Below are 18,305 nucleotides of genomic sequence, written 5' to 3'. Positions count from 1 at the left end.
GAGGCAAACTCAATAGGGTCTTTTAAGAGACTCCTGGATGAGTACATGGGACTTAATAGGATGGAGGGTTATAGGTAGGCCTAAAAGGTAGGGATATGTTCGGCACAACTTGTGGGGCCGAGGGGCCTGTTTTGTGCTGTAGTTTTTCTATGTTTCTATGTTCTATGAAGATAACCAGGAGTTAAAGGAGCACTGAACAACAGAAAGGGACCATTTAGTGCAGCAACAATCCATCGCCCCAAAAGCCACACTGTCCATGATGGAGTCTGGCCTACCTACTAATCCTGCGAGCACAAGCACAGATATAAGAAGGAGGAATTATTTCGAAGTCATCAATACTGCAGCCACAGTGGAGCTCTGAAACCAAATGCAAGGTCACACATTGTCTGACATTGAATCAAACAAGAAAAGAGGTTTCTTACTAGTCTGCAAAGATGATGTCAATCTCAGGCCGAGGGCAGATGTTATTCAAGAAAGCTTGGAATGCTTCAGCTGTGAAACTTTCTTGTGGAATGGAGTCGTTCTATAAGCAAAAATGCAAAACACATGTTACAAGCACTGTACTAACTTAGTTACGTTATTGAAAGTGATGTTGCAGACTATGGATATACCGACACTAAATGGACTACAGCAAAAATAAATAATAAACAGTTAAGATAAGACTATAAGACATAGGAGCAGAATTAGGCCACTCGGCCCATCATGTCTGCTCCACCATTCGATCATGGCTGATATTTTCCTCATCCCCATTCTCCTGCCTTTCCCCTGTAACCTTTGAACACCTTACCAATCAAGAACCTATCCATCTCTGTCTTAAAGACACTCAATGACCTGGCCTCCAGAGCCTTCTGCGGCAAAGAGCTCTACAGATTCGCCACCCTCTGGCTGAAGAAATCCCTCCTCATCTCGGTTCCAAATGGTCGTCCCTCTACTCTGATCCTAATCTCTCCTACTAATGGAAACACCTTCTCCACATCCACTCTATCCAGGCTTCTCAGTATTCTGTTAATGGATGCAACAATGGTACATATCATCAGAAACACCTCATATCATGAGCAGATAGAGTACTCCCGTGGCTTTGATAAGATCTTGGGAGAGTTCTAGTGCTGCTAATGTGAATAACCAACTGAAGCTTAAACTGTCAATTAAACGTACAATTCAAATTGGCAACTTCTCGGTGTTTCAGACAATGTCAAGCAACACCCTATTTATGCATCTTAAACTATTCTTAAGTTGACAAGAAATAGAAGCGGGTGTAGGCCGTATCCACTGACTCTGTCTATACTTCCTGCTGCCTCGGGAAAAGCAGTGCAATGACTTCAATCAGGCCATTGAGGTTGGCCTATTGGAGTATGATCTAGCTGATTAAGGAGTCAATTGATGGGCCAATCAGGGAATCTTTTCCTTGTATTTGACCGGGACTGTCAGTTCCTCTGGCACTCCCGGAGGTAGTCTGCTGACTGATAGCACTCTGTGCACTGCTGTTGGAATTGTAAATAAAGTGATTTCGGTGAAGGGGCTTCTGCCTCTGAAGACTTATTATAAGCAGCCAGCATAATCAAGGACCCCACACACCACAGACATTCTTTCTTCCACCATTTTCCACTGGGAAAAAGATACAAAAGTCTGAGGTCACGTAGCAAACGACTCAAGAACAGCTTCTTCCCTGCTGCCATCAGACTTCTGAATGGACCTACCTCGCATTAAGTTGATCTTTCTCTACACCCTGGCTATAACTGTAACACTACATCCTGCAGCCCCACCTTTCCTTCTCCTCTATGTACTCTATGTACGGGTATGCTTTGCCTGTATAGCGCGCAAGAAACAATGCTTTTCACTGTATCCCAATACATGTGACAATAATAAATCAAAAATTGAGGCAAGCCCCTTCGAGCCTGCTCCACCATTCAGTAAGATCATGGATGGTCTGATGTAGGCCTCAACCCCATTTTCCTGTCAGTTCTCCATAATCCATGACTTCTTAGTCGTGCAAAAATCTGTCCAGTTCAGCTTTGAATATATTCAATGATCCAGCCTCTCCGGTGTACAGAGTTGCAAAAATTCACAACCTACTGACAGAAGAAACTCCCCCCTCTCCCCCACCCCATCTCCGTCTTCAATGGATAACCCCTTATTCTGAAACTGTGCCCCTGAGTTCTGGATTCCCCCACCAGGGAAAAGATTCTCTCAGCATCAAGCCTGCCAAGCTCCATCAGAACCTTACAGGCTTCAAGAAGATCAGCTCCCATTCTTTGAGAACTCCAACGAAAATCGGTGGCACAATGGTTAGCACTGCTGCCTCACAGCTCCAAGGACCCGGGTTCGATTCCCGGCTTGGGTCACTGTTTGTGTGGAGTCTATATGTTCTCCCTGTGTTTGCGTGGGTTTCCTCTGGGTGTTCCAGTTTCCTCCCACAGTCCAAAGGCGTGCTGGGTTAGGCGCATTGGCCATGCTAAATTCTCCCTCAGTGTTCCCGAACAGGCGCCACAGTGGATTTGCAGAGTAATCTTATTGCAGTATTAATGTAAGCCTACTTGTGACTGCTAAGTCGATGGGCCGAGTGGCCTAATTCAGCTCCTATGTCTTATGGTCTTATAAATAAAACTTTACTTTTACTTTCAGTATAGGGCCCAACTTGCTCAACCTTTCTCATACGAAATATGTCTTCATTCTGGGAATCGACCTAGTGAACATTCTCTGAACTGCTTCAACACAATTATATTGCTCCTTAAGTAAGGAGACGAAAACTGTACATAGTACTCCAGGTGTGGTCTCATCAATGCACTGTACAGTGGTAGCAAGGTACCCCCTACCTTTATCATCTATCCCCCTTGTGTGGTGTTAATGTCCCTTTAAGAGGTTATTTTTAAAATCATGGGCAAAGCCTTCGGTGATGTCATTGTGGGATGAGAAAAAAAACTGTGCAGGTCAGGTGACAAGGGTTGTTTTTAGTTTCAGCTCTGGCCTGAGGTCTTCGAAGCAAGCTGGAAAAGAAGTCTCGTTCTCTCTCTGTTACTATTTTTGAAAATTTTACCAGTTAGCTGAAAGAAAGGCTTGTTGCCATGATGCAGTAAAGAATCAATGTTTTGTGGAGCTATCTGACTACAAACTGCTCTGAGTTTTCAAGATCATTTGAAATCAGCATTCAACCCGGGGAACTGGATTCCAGCATCATGTGAGCTTCAACCTGTGCAGTGATCAATCTGTTTAAAGGATTTTATTTATTGGATTTTGGTTTTAATTGGAACATCTGATATATAGTGGTTAAGGGTTAACATTATAATGGCTGTTTCGTTTATGTTTGTAACTGATGTGAGTTTTGCTAATTTTCTTACTATACATGTTAACTATATTCTCAAAATATACTTTGTTTGATAAAAGCTCCCGAGTGCGTCACTTGAATCACACCTAAAGTGAAACATCTCATGCTTATCCTAGCCAAATTAAACGTAAAAAACTTATGATTCAGGCAAGCTTCATAAAACACTTTGAGTTTCTGACATGAACCAAACACTTGCGATAAAAGCCAATGTTCCATATAACTTCCTAATCGCTTGGGGTATTTGCATGTTAATTTTCTGTGATTTGTGTACAAGGACACATTATCTCGCCTGACGAGCCCCCACAGAAATGTTTCAATAAGATGGGGAGGCGATGGCCTAGCGGTATTATTGCTCGACTATTAATCCAGAAATTCAGCTAATGTTCTGGGGACCTGGGTTCGAATCCTGCCTCAGCAGATGGTGGAATTTGAATTCAATTAAAAAAAATACTTGGAACTATTGTTGATTGTCGGAAAAACCCATCTGGTGCAGTAATGTCCTTTAGGGAAGGAAATCTGCCACCCTTTACCTGGTCTGGCCTACGTATGACTCCAGAGCCACAGCAACGTGGATGACTCTTAAATGCCCTCTGAAATGGTCTAGTAAGACCAAGGGCAATTAGGGATGGGCAACAAATGCTGGTCCAGTCAGTGACGCCCACATCCCATGAACGCATAAAAGAATAAAAGATCACCTTTCATTCTTCTAAATTAGAATATAGAACAGAGAACAGGCCCTTCGACCCACGATGTTGTGCCGAACATGACACCAAATTAAACTAATCCCTTCTGCCCTTGCTCCATATCCCTCTATTCCTTGCATATTCATGTGCTTATCTAAAAGCCCCTTAAACGCCCCTATCGTATCTGCCTCCACCACCACCCCTGGCAGCGTGTTCCAGACACCTACCGCTCCCGGTGTAAAAAGCAATTGCCCCTCACATCTCCTTTGAACTTTCCCTCTCTCTCCTTAAGTGCATGCCCCCTAGTATTAGACATTTCAACTCTGGGGAAAAAGGTCCAGACTAAATGATATGCCTCTTATCATTTTATAGACTTCTATCAGGCCTTCCAAGACCCAAATTCCAATAAGTATCGGCCCAACTGGCACAACATTTTCTCACAAGACAAGCCCTTGGTCCCAGGGAATCGGCCTAATGAACCTTCTTTGAACTGCATCCAAGTATGTCCCTCCTTAAATAAAGAGACCAAACTGCACACAATATTCTCGGCGAGGGTCTCTTTGAAGAAGAAGTGGCAGAAATTTAACCCTCAAAAGCAGGTGGATTGAGACGGGGTGAAAATCCTCTTCCGTTTATTGACTTGTACAGACTGGCCATTTGTGAAACCATTGATCATGAATTATAGAGGAGGCGCTTTGGAATATTTTTGTGTGGAATGGTACAATGCTTTTTTCTCCATCTCAATAACTTTAGTTATTTTTTTCTCCGCAGAGATTATACAGTGTGTGTGATGTATGTCGCACATTACACAACCGCCTGAATGAGGAAGGAGAGAATAAGGAGCAAAATGGCTTGATTTCTGCTCAACAAGTCACAATTACTTTGTTACTCACAGCACCAAGGGAGGCGATGGCCTACTGGCATTATCGCAAGAAACTCAGCCAGGGCGGCACAGTGGCGCAGCGGGTAGCGCTGCTGCCTCACAGCACCAGGGACCCGGGTTCGATTCCCGGCTTCGCTGTCTGTTTGCACATTTTCCCTGTGCCTGCGTGGGTTTCCTCCGGGTGCACCAGGTTCCTCCCACACTCCAAAGATGTGGACTGGCCATGCTAAATTGTCCCTTGGTGTCAGGGAAATTAGCAGGGGTAAATATGTGGGGTGGCGGGGGGGGATAGGGCCTGGGTGGGATTGTCGTTGGTGCAGGCTCGATGGGCCAAATGGCCTGTAGAGATTCTATGATTCTATGCTAATGTTAGAATCATAGAATCCCGACTGTGCAAAAGGCCCTTCAAGCCTGCACCGGCAGCAATCTCAGCCAGGCCCGCTCCCCAACACCCTACCCTGCTAATCCCCCTGACACTGGAGTCAATTTAGCATGGCCGATCAACCTAACCCACACATCTTTGGACTGTGGGAGGAAACTGGAGCACCCGGAGGAAACCCACGCAGGCATGGGAATAAAGTGCAAACTTCACACAGACAGTGACTTGAGGCCGGAATCGAACCCGGGTCCCTGGCGCTGTGAGGCAGCAGTGCTAACTACTGTGCCACCATGCTGCCCAAAAGTGTTCTGGGGATCCAGGTTCGAATCCTGCCATGACAGCGGTGGAATTTGAATTCAATTTTTTTAAATCCGGAAATAAGAATCTACTTGTCGATTGTCGGAAAAATCCATCTGGTTCACAAATGTCATTTAGGGAAGGACATCTGGCGTCCTTACCTGGTCTGGGCCTACATGTGACTCCAGAGCCACAGCAATGTGGTTGACTCTCAACTGCCCTCCAAGGGCAACTAGGAATAGGCAGTAAATGCTGGCCCAGCCAGCGACACCCATGTCCCACGAATGAATAAAAATAAAACACCAAGTTTCAAGGGGCATTGTTTCAATAGATCATTTGAGTTGATGTGTGTTGCTCCTACAATGTACCAAATCTTCGCTGTGACCTTGCATTCATTGTTTTGCTGTGCAGGCAATGGGAATGAGTCAGATGCCATTGCGTTTGATGCCAGGATCTGTTCAGCTTCCGCTTTTTGCACATTTATTTATTTTGCTCCGGGGTTTCAGTTGCTTACAACGAAGCAATCCTGTATCTTGGCAAGTCAATGACATTCTGCATTAATGCGTCACTGCCAATCTTCCATCAGTCGTGTTAATGTGGCGTCTCCCGCACTTTAACAAGATTAATGCATGCACCTACGGCTCATGCAGATGAAGCAACCCATTGATGGTCTGGAACCCTAGCCAAGCAAAGTCCCGTGCATTTCTTCTGGTGCACAAGTGTCCTGTGGAATGTTAATTCTTTGGGACATTATAATAACTCCAGGAATCAGCTGTGAAAGAACAGTGCTTTTATTGCACAAATAAAGTAAAGCATAAACCACAAGCCGGTGGTGAACGCAACTGGTCCCAACTGGGACAGTGCAACAATGGACTCTCTCAGGGTTTTGCTTTAAAGTAAGAAGTTTAACAACACCAGGTTAAAGTCCAACAGGTTTATTTGGTAGCAAAAGCCACACAAGCTTTCGGAGCTCTTAGCCCCTTCTTCAGGTGAGTGGGAATTCTGTTCACAAACAGAGCTTATAAAGACACAGACTCAATTTACATGAATAATGGTTGGAATGCAAATACTTACAACTAATCAAGTCTTTAAGAGACGAAACAATGTGAGTGGAGAGAGGATCAAGACAGGCTAAAAAGATGTGTATTGTCTCCAGACAAGACAGCCAGTGAAACTCTGCAGGTCCACGCAACTGTGGGAGTTACAAATAGTGTGACATGAACCCAATATCCCGGTTGAGGCCGTCCTCGTGTGTGCGGAACTTGGCTATCAGTTTCTGCTCAGCGACTCTGCGTTGTCGTGTGTCGCGAAGGCCGCCTTGGAGAACGCTTACCCGAATATCAGAGGCCGAATGCCCGTGACCGCTGAAGTGCTCCCCAACAGGAAGAGAACAGTCTTGTTTCGTCTCTTAAAGACTTGATTAGTTGTAAGTATTTGCATTCCAACCATTATTCATGTAAATTGAGTCTGTGTCTTTATAAGCTCTGTTTGTGAACAGAATTCCCACTCACCTGAAGAAGGGGCTAAGAGCTCCGAAAGCTTGTGTGGCTTTTGCTACCAAATAAACCTGTTGGACTTTAACCTGGTGTTGTTAAACTTCTTACTGTGTTTACCCCAGTCCAACGCCGGCATCTCCACATCATGACTACCATCGACACCGCAAACTACCGGTTTTGCTTTATACAGGGCTCAGTATATGAGCTCTGCCTGGTTGGTTAATTACCAATCTTTGGGGAGCTTGTATTCAGTGAGTCCAACTGGGAAGTCAATTAGTGATTCCCCCATGCAAATCCTGGGGGTTACCACAGGCATCATGCAGACTGTAATGTAATCCTGGCAACAAAAAAAACATTGCTTTTATTCCCAAGACCCAAACTATTTCCGCACTGGGTGATAATTATGTGTCAACGCCTTTGGATAAAATGTTTCTGGGTTACATAACAATAAAGTATTGCGGCACAAAGAGGTCTCTGTGGAGGACATTGTTCACTCCGCAACAGGGCCAGAGAGAGAATCCTGGGCTCCGGCATGGTGGCACAGTGGTTAGCACTGCTGCCTCACAGCGCCACGGACCCGGGTTCGATTCCCGGCTTGGGTCACTGCCTGTGCGGAGTCTGCACGTTCTCCCTGTGTCTGCGTGGGTTTCCTCCGGGTTTTCCAGTCTCCTCCCACAGTCCAGAGATCATAGAATAGATTCATAGAATCCCTGGAGTGCAGAAGGAGGCCATTCGGCCCATCGAGTCTGCATCGACCACAATCCAACCAAGGCCCTATGCTTATAACCCCATGTATTTACCTTGTTAAGCCCCTGACACCAGGATCAATTTAGCATGGCCAAATAACCTAACCCGCACATCTTTGGACTGGGCTGGTTAGGTGGATCGGCCATGCTAGATTCTACCTCAGTGTACCCGAACAGATGCCAGAGTGTAGCGACTAGGGGATTTTCACAGTAACTTCATTGCAGTGTGAATGTACTTGTGACACTAATAAATAAACTTTAATACTATCAGTGGTGATGACTGTTGAGAGTTATAGAGAAATTGAACCCAGAATATTTCTCTGAATTGAACTTGGGGGCACAGGTTCAAACTGGTAGCGGGTAATTTTAGGATTCAGTGTGCAGCAGTGCAATTCAGAGTAACATTCTGGGTTCAATTTCTCTGATGAGACTAACTATACTAACCACAAAGCTTGACCCGTGAAACACCTTGAAGTGGTTTGATTTCATTCAGGTTCTATGTTCTATAAAATGATGAAGGGGATAGATAGAGTGAACGTTCAAAGACTATTTCCTCGGGTGGATGGAGCTATTACAAGGGGGCATAACTACAGGGTTCATGGTGGGAGATATAGGAAGGATATCAGAGGTAGGTTCTTTACGCAGAGAGTGGTTGGGGTGTGGAATGGACTGCCTGCAGTGATAGTGGAGTCAGACACTTTAGGAACATTTAAGCGGTTATTGGATAGGCACATGGAGCACACCAGGATGATAGGGAGTGGGATAGCTTGATCTTGGTTTCAGATAAAGCTCGGCACAGCATTGTGGGCCGAAGGGCCTGTTCTGTGCTGTACTGTTCTATGTTCTATGTCAGTGAGTCCATGACAATTGGTGACACGTTCCCTGGAGTACGAGAAGATATTCTGTCACGATCCCTCACACCTGCTCACGATTCAACTGCGCAACAGAAAATATTGCATGGACAATGGCTGACAACCCATTGTCCATAAATAAACTTACTTCTCCTGTCCCTGAACCCTCGGGTGTGTCTGTGCAACAGAATGTTTTGGAGGCCAGCTAACAAAGACTGGATGGCTTACAACTGCATCTGGTTCGTGATTAACTCTGAAGACTCTGTCAGTTGTTGAATCTCATTCCAATATATTGTCAATACCTACTGTGCAACAGAACTTTATCATCGTGTTTCCATACCGCATAAAACACATGAAAAGCTTCAAAGAGAGAGATGGATAATAGGTAAGCAGACAAAAGGACGAGATTGAAGTCAATGGAAAAGATTCTGAGAGCCACGTGCAGTTACTGATTCGTTATGGGCCCATTACACACCCCTGTCCCGGCAATCTCACTTCACAAAGCCCGCTCACGATAAACTGGCAATGAAATAGACAGGACTCCAGCCATGCTTCCACCCTCTATTCACGAGACAACTACGGACGACAAAGGCCCAGTTCATCTCATCCGTCTCAGAATGATATTCAAATATACGTACTAAAATGGGAGTAGGCCCCTCTAGCCTGCTGTGCCATTCGATAATATCGCCCACATTATACCAGTGACAGCAACCCCAAAGTGTTTGAAGTTTGAAGGGGGAGCGATGGCCTAGTGGCATTATCGCTAGACTATTAATCCAGCCTGGGGACCCGAGTTCGAATCCCGCCACGGCAGCTGGTGGAATTTGAATTCAATAAAAAATATCTGGAATTAAGAATCTACTGATGACCATGAAACCATTGTCGGAAAAACCCATCTGGTTCACAAATGTCCTCGAGGGAAGGAAATCTGCCATCCTTATCCAGTTGGGCCTGCATATGACTCCAGAGCAACAGTGACTCTCCACTGCCCCCCAAGGGCAACTAGGGATGGGCAATAAATGCTGGCCAACCAGTGACGCCCATGTCCCACGAATGAATAAAAGAAAAGTATCGCAAGTAGGCTTGCTTTAACACTGCAATGAAGTTACTGTGAAAATCCCCTAGTCGCCACACTCCGGCGCCTGTTCGGGTACACTTTAGCACGGCCAATGCACCTAACCATAAGTCTTTCGGACAGTGGGAGGAAACCGGAGCACCCGGAGGAAACCCACACAGACATGAGGAGAACGTGCAGACTCCGCACGGGCTGTGACCCAAGCCAGGAATTGAACACAAGTCTTACTCCTCGTGCTGTGAGGCAGCAGCGTTAGCCACTGTGCCACCATGCCGTCCACGTAGCATAATTTTAATATCCTGGAGGCCATCATCAACTACAGCAAGCGTACGTCACAGGTCACACTGGATCAATCGCCTGCCATGTAATTCAGTTCAGCTCAAATCAGATTGAAGTGGGGTGGTGGCTCAGATACATGGGCAGAGTGTGCAGTTGTATATGTGGAGTGCACAGATGGTGTGTACAGGCAGGGCACATGAGTGGTATGTATGGGCATACAGGTGAGGATACATGAGGGGGGGTACAGGCAGCACGTACAGGTGAGATGTGTATGCATGGTGCATTGGTATGCAAGTGTGCACTCTTGTACATGCAGGGTGTACTGATGGGATTTACAGGCTAGGGCATGCAGCTGGTGTGCACAGGTGTTCAGGAGGGGTGTACAGGTGTGCACAGATGTAGGGCTGAAATGTCAAAGTAAAATTGTAAAGATGTACTGCTATACAGGTGTGCACAGGTGTGCAGGTGAGGTATACAGGAAGGACACACAGATCAGGTGTACAGGTGAGGTATGTGGCTGTAGAGGTGAGATAGAGTTGTACAGGCGTGTGGTGTATAGGTGCAGAGGCAAGCTGTACAGGTAAGATGCACAGGTGAGGTGTACAGGTAAGGTATATAGAGGAGATATATAGATTTGATTTGATTTATTATTATCACATGTATTAGTATACAGTGAAAAGTATTGTTTCTTGCTCGCTATATAGACGAAACATACCGTTCATAGAGAAGGAAAGGAGAGAGTGCAGAATGTAGTGTTACAGTCATAGCTAGGGTGTAGAGAAAGATCAGTTTAATATAGGGTAGGTCCATTCAAAAGTCTGATGGCAGCAGGGAAGAAACTGTTTTTGAGTTGGTTGGTAGGTGTCCTCAGACTTTTCTTAAAGTTTAAAAGTTTATTTATTCGTGTCACAAGTAGGCTTACATTAGCATTGCAATGAAGTTACTGTGAAAATTGTATCTTTTTCCTGACGGAAGAAGGTGGAAGAGAGCATGTCCGGGGTGTGTGAGGCCCTTGATAATGTTGGCTGCTTTTCCGAGGCAGCGGGAAGTGTGGACAGTGTCAATGGATGGTTTGAGTGATAGACTGGGCTTCGTTCACGACCCTTTGTAGTTTATTGCCATCTTGGGCAGAGCAGGAGCCATACCAAGCTGTGATACAACCGGAAAGAATGCTTTCAATGGTGCATCTGTAGAAGTTGGTGAGAGTTGTAGCGGACATGCCAAATTTCCTTAGTCTCCTGAGAAAGTAGAGGCGATGGTGGGCTTTTGTAACTATAGCATCCATATGGAGGGATCAGGACAGGTTGTTGGTGATCTGGAAACCTAAGAACTTGAAGCTCTCGACCATTTCAACTTCGTCCCCATTGATGTAGACAGGGGCATGTTCTCCACTGCGCTTCCTGAAGTTGATGACTATCTCCTTCATTTTGTTAAGGTGCAGAGATGAGGTGTGTAGATGAGGTATATAGGTGAGGTGTACAGTTGATGTCTATAGGTGAGGTGTATAGGTGAGGTACATGGGTGAGGTGTACAGGTGATGTCTATAGGTGAGGTATACGGGTGAGGTGTACAGGTGATGTCTATAGTTGAGGTGTATGGGGGAGGTATATAGGTCTGTCTGCGGTTTATACACCTATAGGTTGTATCACAGCTTGGCATGGCTCCTGCTCCGTCCAAGACCGCAATAAACTACAAAGGATCTTGAATGAAGCCCAGTCCATCACTCAAACCATCCATTGACACTGTCTACACTTCCCGCTGCCTCGGAAAAGCAACCAGCATGATTAAGGACCCGACGCACCCCGGACATTCTCTCTTCCACCTTCTTCCATCGGGAAAAAGATACAAAAGTCTGAAGTCACGTACCAACCGACTCAAGAGCCAACGTTTCGAGTCTGGATGACACTTCATCAGAGCTAAAGACAAAGAAAATCGGGGGGGGGGGGGGGGGGGGTGTATAATTGATCAAGATGTCACAGACAAAGGGAATGTAGCAGTCAAATATTAGCCACTGGGCTAGCTACATTCATCTTCTCAGAATACCAGAGGCTCATCCCACAATGCGGAATTTCTTTCTGGGCGGCATGGTGGCGCAGTGGTTAGCACTGCTGCCTCACAGCGCCAGGGACCCGGGTTCAATTCCTGGCTTGGGTCACTGTCTGTGCAGAGTCTGCACATTCTTCCCGTGTCTGTGTGGGTTTCCTCTGGGTGCTCTAGTTTCCTCCCACAGTCCAAAGATGAACGGGTTAGGCTAATTGGCCATGCTAAATTGCCCCTCGTGCCAGGGAGACTAGCTAAGGTGCATGGGGTTATGGGGATAAGGCCTGGGTGGGATTGTGGTTGGTTCTGACTCGATGGGCCGAATGGCCTCCTTCTGGACTATAGGATTCTATGATTCTAAGCCATAAAATCCTAGAATCCCTACAGCGCAGAAAGAGACCATTCAGCCAATTGAGTCTGCATCGACAACAATCTCACCCAGACCCTGACACCTAAACATCGCGTATTTACCCTGCTAATCCCCCTGGCACAAAGGGGCAATTTAGCATGGGCAATCGACCTAACCCGTACATCCTTGGATTGTGGGAGAAAACCAGAGCACCCGGAGGAAACCCAAGCAAACACGGGGTGAACGTGCAGACTCCGTTCAATCACCCGAGACCGGATTTGAACCCGGGTCCCTAGCGCTGTGAGGCAGCAAAGCCAATCACTATAAAGGCTGGGGGTGGTGCTCATGGCAGCCATTAAGTGATCGGAATGTGTAAATGGCAGAACAAGTCTCGCTGGTTAATTTCTCAATCTCCTTTCTGCGCTCAAAATCTCCAACACAATTGCGATCATTCTCATCTTCTTCAAACACGCTCTCAGCTCAACTGTCAAGCAGTAACCACCTTTGACAGCCATCCTCTGACTTATTTATGGCAAAGTTATTCCCGCTGGGTCCAGTCACAATGTAATGAGCAGCCTTTCAAAATAAATTAGGTTCCACACTTCAAATTTAGCGAGACCCAAGGAGAAGGATTCTCCACCGTCTCCTGTTCACTCCAATCCAAAGCCATTTCTTTGATGTTTTGTCAACTCCCCTTTCTTTTGCAAGGTTTGATGTGCCTTGCAAGGCATCACGGCATGTATTCGATATTAATGTCCTGCTGCTTTTCCTCAGTATCAGCTGAGGACTTATTCAACCGCATCATCCAAGCTGCAGGCTTTTCTGACGATATTCATTGGACTAAATGGTTCCCTTGTGTTTTCAGGGATTGCCAATTAATGATAATGGTAATCACATTCAACTAACGCAGGGGCAGAAAGCAGGTAGGCCCATTTGAAGTGGGACTTGGGCCAATTGATACTGAAGTGTTTCTGTGAGGCCGAATGCTTCTGTTGCCCTCCCAATGGATGTGACAGCGTCAGGGCGGGGCTATGCTAACCCATTTAAGTTTCTGAAGAAAGGCTTCCGCAAAGCACAGGTGATTTGGAATGACTCTGAAACAACTGGCCATTAATTTGTTACCATTGGGAAAGACGGTAAACGCGCAGCAAGTAAAATGTGTTCCCTTCTGGTTGAAGCGCATCAAAGAGTAACGCAGACCGAGAAAGGTCCCCATGGAGAAGTGGTGCTCATAGAATCCCTGCAGCGCAGAAGGAGGCCATTCAGCCCATTGAGTCTGCACCTACTGTAGAATTCTAGAATCTAGAAAACCGACAGCGCAGAAGGAGGCCATTCGGCCCATCGAGTCTGTACTGACAGCAATTCCACCCAGGCCCTATCCCCATATCCCCATGCATTTACCCTGTTAATCCCCCTGACACTAAGGAGCAATTTATCACGGCCAATCCACCTAAACTGCACATCTTTAGACACTAAGGGGCAATTTAGCATGACCAATCCCCCTAACTTACACATCTTTGGGCACTAAGGGGAAATTTAGCATGACCAATCCCCCTAACTTACACACCTTTGGACACTAAGGGGTAATTTAGCATGACCAAACCACTTAACCTACACATCTTTGGGCACTAAGGGGCAATTTAGCATGACCAATCCACTTAACCTACACATCTTTGGGCACTAAGGGGCAATTTAGCATGACCAATCCACTTAACCTACACATCTTTGGGCACTAAGGGGCAATTTAGCATGACCAATCCACTTAACCTACACACCTTTGGACACTAAGGGGCAATTTAGCATGACCAATCCACTTAACCTACACACCTTTGGACACTAAGGGGCAATTTGCCATGGCCAATCCACTTAACCTACACATCTTTGGACCACAAACCTCCATTCTCCACCCCACCAACAAATCCACCACTCTCTCAGATCCACTGTCAGCTCTCCCTCGTTACCAATAACCCAGGCGAACACCAACGCAGTCAGACATTATTGACGCACAGCCCCAGACCCATACCACTATACTGCTTGACTACACCTCCAGAAGCCACCAACTGAAGTTGATTATTCTTTTTCTCTCTTCAAAGCAAATCGGAAGAATGTTTTTTTTTCTCTCTCTGACTTCAAAGGGCACAAACATTCCGTTCAGAATTAACATAATTAGTTCAGTGCTTTGGACGGGAACAAATTGTCCTCCACATACAGGAACCTTTGCAAACTGTCACACGCAATTTGGTATGTCTGAACATTTTGTTACAACGGGTTTGTTAATGGATGTGTCTTCTGGGTTGAGGATATCTCACGGGTGTGCACTGAAGCAGCCAAATGTTAGCCATTGGGCGATCCACACTGATCTTCTCAGAATACCAGAGGCTCATCTCACAATACGGTGTCTTAATTTTTTAAAAAAATGACAATATTTTCAAGAACTATTTTGCGCAATTATTTTTTTAATTGCGTTTGACAGACACTTGCATCTTCAGAGGAATTAAGGCGATGGCCTAGTGGAATTATCGTTCGACTATTAATCCAGAAACTCAGCTAATGTTCTGGGGACCCGGGTTCAAATCCCGCCACGGCAGATGGTGGAATTTGAATTCAATAAAAAATATCTGGAATGAAGAATCGACTGATGAACCATGAAACCATCGTCGGAAAAACCCACCTGCTTCACTAATGTCCTTTAGGGAAGGAAATCTGCTGTCATAGAATCATAGAATCCCTACAGTGCAAAAGGAGGCCATTTGGCCCATTGAGTCTACACCGATCACAATCCCACCCAAGTCCTATTTCTGTAATCCCACATCTTTACCCTGCTAATTCCCTGACATTGGGGTCAATTTAGCATTGTCAATCAACCTAATCTGCACATCTTTGGACTGCCCTTACCTGGTCTGGCCTACACGTGACTCCATAGTCACAATGACTCTTAGCTGCCCTCCAAGGGCAACTAGGGATGGGCAATAAATGTTGGCCAGCCAGCGACACCCATGTCCCACGAATGAATAAAAAAAAACCCCATGAATGCGATTCCACTCAATTTACGTTTTTTTATAAATATTAATTGCAGAAATAAAAGATTGGCAGATACTAATTAAGTTACGTCATAATCGGAACTTGTTTTATTTCACTGGCGGTTGCCACTGAAGATTAACAGAGGGGCTTGAGCTGATGGTTGTTGTGGTTGACTGAGTTGTGAGTTGGGGAGCGGTAATGGGGGAGGATTTAGTTGCAAAGTGATAAGGAGCTCAGAAGAACTACTGGAATTCCCTGACAGCTCTTGGTGAAGGCTGCCACAGTACAATAGCACCATGCTTCAATTACAATGAGGTTCCCACCCTTTCTTCATAATAACATCGTGGACTGCCTGTCGAGTCTGATTTGTTGCAATCAGCTCTGTCAGGTTCCTACCTAATTTCTATCCTCCACTAATTTCTGGTGAGGCTTGGAGTGGGTGTTGCAATCTTATTAATCTCTCCAATGTGTGTTAACCTTTTTTCAATTTGTATTGTTAAGGTTAAGAGGGGGAGGGGGGGTATTGATTGATTCAGTGTCTCAAGCAGAGTTTGTATTTCATTGCACGGCCCCTTTAAAGGACCGTCAATTTAATGAGTTCATTTGTCAATTTGTTTATTTTTGTTCCATTGGTTGACTCAAAACAACATAAAAATGGACTACGTACACACCCGGGGGTGCCCTTGGAGAGGGAGCACGCACAGTCTGCTGGTACGCTTGAAGGCTTCCATGGTTGGTGGGCACCGCAAGGGTTGGAGCCCCCAAAATGTTCCTTCAATTTGATAAACTTCCTTTCAAAGTTTTGCAATTTTTGCACAGTGCCCCTTTTTGGACGGCACAGTGGTCAGCACTGCTGGTTTCCTCCGGGTGCTCCGGTTTCCTCCCACAGTCCAGATGACATACTGGTTAGGGTGCATTGGCCAAGCTAAATTCTCCCTCAGTGTACCCGAACAGGCGCTGGACTGTGGCGACTAGGGGATTTTCACAGTAACTTCATTGCAGTGTTAACGTACTTGTGACAAGAATAAAGAAACTTTAAGGGGCTGATTATGTGCTGATTAAGTTATTTGTTTTATTCGGAACTTAAAATAAAGGCATTAAAAAGGGACAGAATTTGGGATATGGTAGCGTAGTAGTTATGTTATTGGGCTAGTGGGTGGCATGGTGGCACAGTGGTTAGCACAGATTTTGATTTGATGTGACTTCTTATTGTCACATCTAATTAGTATACAGTGAAAAGTATTGTTTCTTACGCGCTATACAGACAAAGCATACCATTCATAGAGAAGGAAATGAGAAAATGCAGAACGAGAGAATGCTACAGTCATAGCTAGGGTGTAGAGAAAGATCAACTTAATGCGAGATAGGTCCATTCAGAAGTCTGATGGCAGCAGGGAAGAAACTTCTTGAGTCTGTTGGTATGTGACCTCAGGCTTTTGTATCTTTTTTCCGAGGTAGAAGAGAGTATGCCCGGAGTGTGTGGAGTTCTTAATTATGCTGGTGTTTTGCCAAGGCAGCGGGAAGTGTAGACAGAGCCAATGGATGGGAGGCTGGTTTGCATGATGGATTGGGCAACATTCACAACCTTTTGTAGTTGCTTGTGGTCTTGGGCAGAGCAGGAGCCATACCAAGCTGTGATACAACCAGAAAGAATGCTTTCTATGGTGCATCTGTAAAAATTGGTGAGAGTCGTAGCTGACAAGCCAAATTTCCTTAGTCTTCTGAGAAAGTAGAGGCGTTGGTGGGCTTTCTTAACACAGCGCCAGGGACCCAGGTTCGATTCCCGGCTTGGGTTACTGTCTGTGTGGAGTTTGCACATTCTCCCCATGTCTGCGTGGGTTTCCGCCGGGTGCTCCGGTTTCCTCCCACAGTCCAAAGACGTGCAGGTTAGGTGGATAGGCAACGCTAAATTGCCCCTTAGTGTCCCAAGATGTGTCGGTTCGGGGGGTCAGTGGGGTAAATGTGTGGGGTTATGAGAATAGGGCCTGGGTGGGATGCTCTGTCGGAGGGTCGGTGCAGATGCGATGGTCGGAATTTTCCTGCCGCGCTCACCCCTAGACAGGAAAATCCCGCCTGAGGTCAATGGAGCTTTGCATGGTCCATGTCCCATCTGCTACGATTCCCGTGGCGGGCAAGACTGGAAAATCCTGCCGATGGGTCGAATGGCCTCCTTCTGCATTGCAAGGATTTTATGATTCTAGTAATCCAGAGACCCTCGGGTTAAGGATGAAGAGACGGATACAAATTCCACCATGGTATCTGGCGAAATTTAATTCAATTACCTCCATCATTTCCCCCCAGAATTGAATAAGTTTCCTTTAAAGAATTGTTTTTTGTTCCAGTTCCCTTTTACAGCGCTGTCTGTTTGTTAATTTGATTATTTGCTCAATAAAGGGACTGTGTGGGAGTCCTCCCCTTTTCCATCAGTCATGAACTGGCATGGGAGGGGGGACGGGGACATTGCGTGTCGCAGTTCTGTACAACCATAGGTTAAGCCAATTCAGGGCCTGTCCTTTCTGTGGCCTGGGGAGGAGCCTGTGTTCCTGGGTAGTGCCGAGGTTGGAGCCCCTGTTTCCCTATTTAGATAGATCGGTTCTTGATGAATAAGGGGATCAGGGGGGTAATGGGGAAAAGGCAGGAGAATGGGGATGAGAAAATATCAGCCATGATTGAATGGCGAAGCAGACTCGATGGGCTGAGTGGCCTAATTCTGCTCCTATGTCTTATGGTCTATTTGAGGGAGCTGTTCCTCAAGTTGGGCCGAAGGGCCTATTTCCATGCCGTAAACCTCTATGACTCCATGATTGATGGGGGCAGGGTGGTGAATGTTGTCTACATGAACTTTAGCAAGGCTTTTGACAACATCCTTGAGTACAGTTTTGGT

At 45.8% G+C, this 18,305-nt stretch overlaps 1 protein-coding gene across 1 annotated transcript in view; it reads right to left on the bottom strand.

Moving 5' to 3' along the window:
* plcb1 (phospholipase C beta 1) overlaps positions 1-18,305 on the bottom strand; it is a 751,388-nt gene that overhangs the window by 204,268 nt on the left and 528,815 nt on the right. Inside the window, exon 8 of the mRNA XM_078230364.1 lies at positions 423-523. Within this exon, the coding sequence (XP_078086490.1) occupies positions 423-523 (101 nt within the window). The remainder of the gene's footprint in view (positions 1-422; positions 524-18,305) is intronic.

Source organism: Mustelus asterias, chromosome 15 (assembly GCF_964213995.1).
Source record: "Mustelus asterias chromosome 15, sMusAst1.hap1.1, whole genome shotgun sequence".
Taxonomy (NCBI): Eukaryota; Metazoa; Chordata; class Chondrichthyes; order Carcharhiniformes; family Triakidae; genus Mustelus; species Mustelus asterias.
Note: the sequence above shows the minus strand (reverse complement) of the source record. Positions and strands in the feature narration are given on the sequence as shown.